Here is a 1,427-nt window from a genome sequence, read left to right on the forward strand (position 1 = left end):
TCTCTCTCTCTCTCTCTCTCTCTCTCTCTCTCTCCTCTCTCTCTCTCTCCTCTCTCTCTCAGACGCTGTATTAACTCTTTTGTCTCCTGTGTTGCAGCTCATCGTCCTCTGAATCGATTCCCGGAGCAGCGAGGTCGCTGGCTGTCGTTTGACCACAGGTTCCGTGCAGGTACGAATGTGAGACGGTCAGACTGTTTCAGGAAGGTTTCGACTCCAAACTGTGGAGACGTCTCCGTGTGACCCTCGCCGTTCAGGTCGTGGCGTTCCTCCGAGTGTGTGCTGGCTCGCTGATACAAACCGCCTCTTCTCATCGAGCAGCCGCTGCAGGAGTCTGAATTCTATAAATATGAGCAGCTGCTGGATGTGAAGAGCGATGAAAACAGGAAGTGTCTGAAATCCAGCTCCAACAGGAAACACAACTTTCTCTCTCTCTCTCTCTCTCTCTCTCTCTCTCTCTCTCTCCCAGGTGGAGATTACTATTCCCGATCAGGACGACGGCTGCATGAGACTGAAGAGGAGGCCGAACAGGGCTCAGCCGTACCCCTCTCCCCCGCCCCCCCACATGTCACACAGACGCTCTCTGTACAGATGGTGAGACGCAGGAAGCGGGCGGGGGACTCCTGAGTCACTGTCAGCGTGCAGAAGACGAGTTGGAGAGAAAGCGGGGACGGGGGGACGCGAGGTTAAGTGAATTTGAAGTCTCCGGAGTGTGCATCAGCTTAGTAATTAAGGTTAGATAGAAGCACGCCGCTGCTCGCCATGGCTGAATTATAATTCACTGATCAGTGTTTCAACATGTTCCAAAATCCAATTTAGTTCAGTTTTCAGGTGACGGAGTTTAACACCATGTTTTCTGTTCATAATAAAATCAGTTTTAAAGCCTTCCTCTGTTCTTCATGCACGCCTCATCGAACACCTTGATCTGTAGCCTCAGGCAGCCGGCACCTGCAGGTGCTCTGTGTTCACCCTGCTCAGAGCTCCATGAACACAGGTGTGAAAACCACCAGAATCAATGTCTGACAGGTGTTACTTAAAATCCCAACCTGACCGAGCGTCTCCTTTCACACACGAGCGACAGTTTAAAATGTTTAAAAATGAGCCTCTTCAAATCTAATGTCGGAAGCATTTCTTTGTGTTCCTCTCGTCCACTTCCTCTCCCTGAGGTGGAGGTCGCAGCAGGCCGTGCGTGAGGTAGTTCCCCTCGCTTCTAACGCGCCAACCACGAGCGTTGTGGACTTAAACCTGGTCCAGGTTTTAAAGGCATCACACATCAAAGCCCTTCAGCAGCCCGACACGTTGAACTCAATGAGTGTTAAACCAGCAGCCGGTAAAAGGACGCTCTTGTTTGTGGAGCGAGCACGCTGGGAGAGCTGCAGGTTTGTAGTTCTCCTGATTGTTCACTCCATGAGGTTGCATGCAAGGGTCAA

General features: G+C 51.4%; 1 protein-coding gene across 3 annotated transcripts in view; it reads left to right on the forward strand.

Annotated features, from left to right (window-relative positions):
• The window catches only part of fam113 (family with sequence similarity 113), a 12,337-nt gene extending 11,453 nt beyond the window's left edge, over nt 1–884 (forward strand). For all 3 annotated transcript variants that reach the window (XM_079371232.1, XM_079371231.1, XM_079371233.1), the window contains 2 exons: nt 98–169; nt 467–884. In XM_079371232.1, the coding sequence (XP_079227358.1) occupies nt 98–169; nt 467–624 (230 nt within the window). In that variant the 3' untranslated portion in view covers nt 625–884. The remainder of the gene's footprint in view (nt 1–97; nt 170–466) is intronic.
• The last annotated feature ends 543 nt before the right edge of the window (nt 885–1,427 follow it).

The sequence above is a fragment of the Symphodus melops genome, assembly GCF_947650265.1.
Source record: "Symphodus melops genome assembly, chromosome: 20".
NCBI classification, from domain to species: domain Eukaryota; kingdom Metazoa; phylum Chordata; class Actinopteri; order Labriformes; family Labridae; genus Symphodus; species Symphodus melops.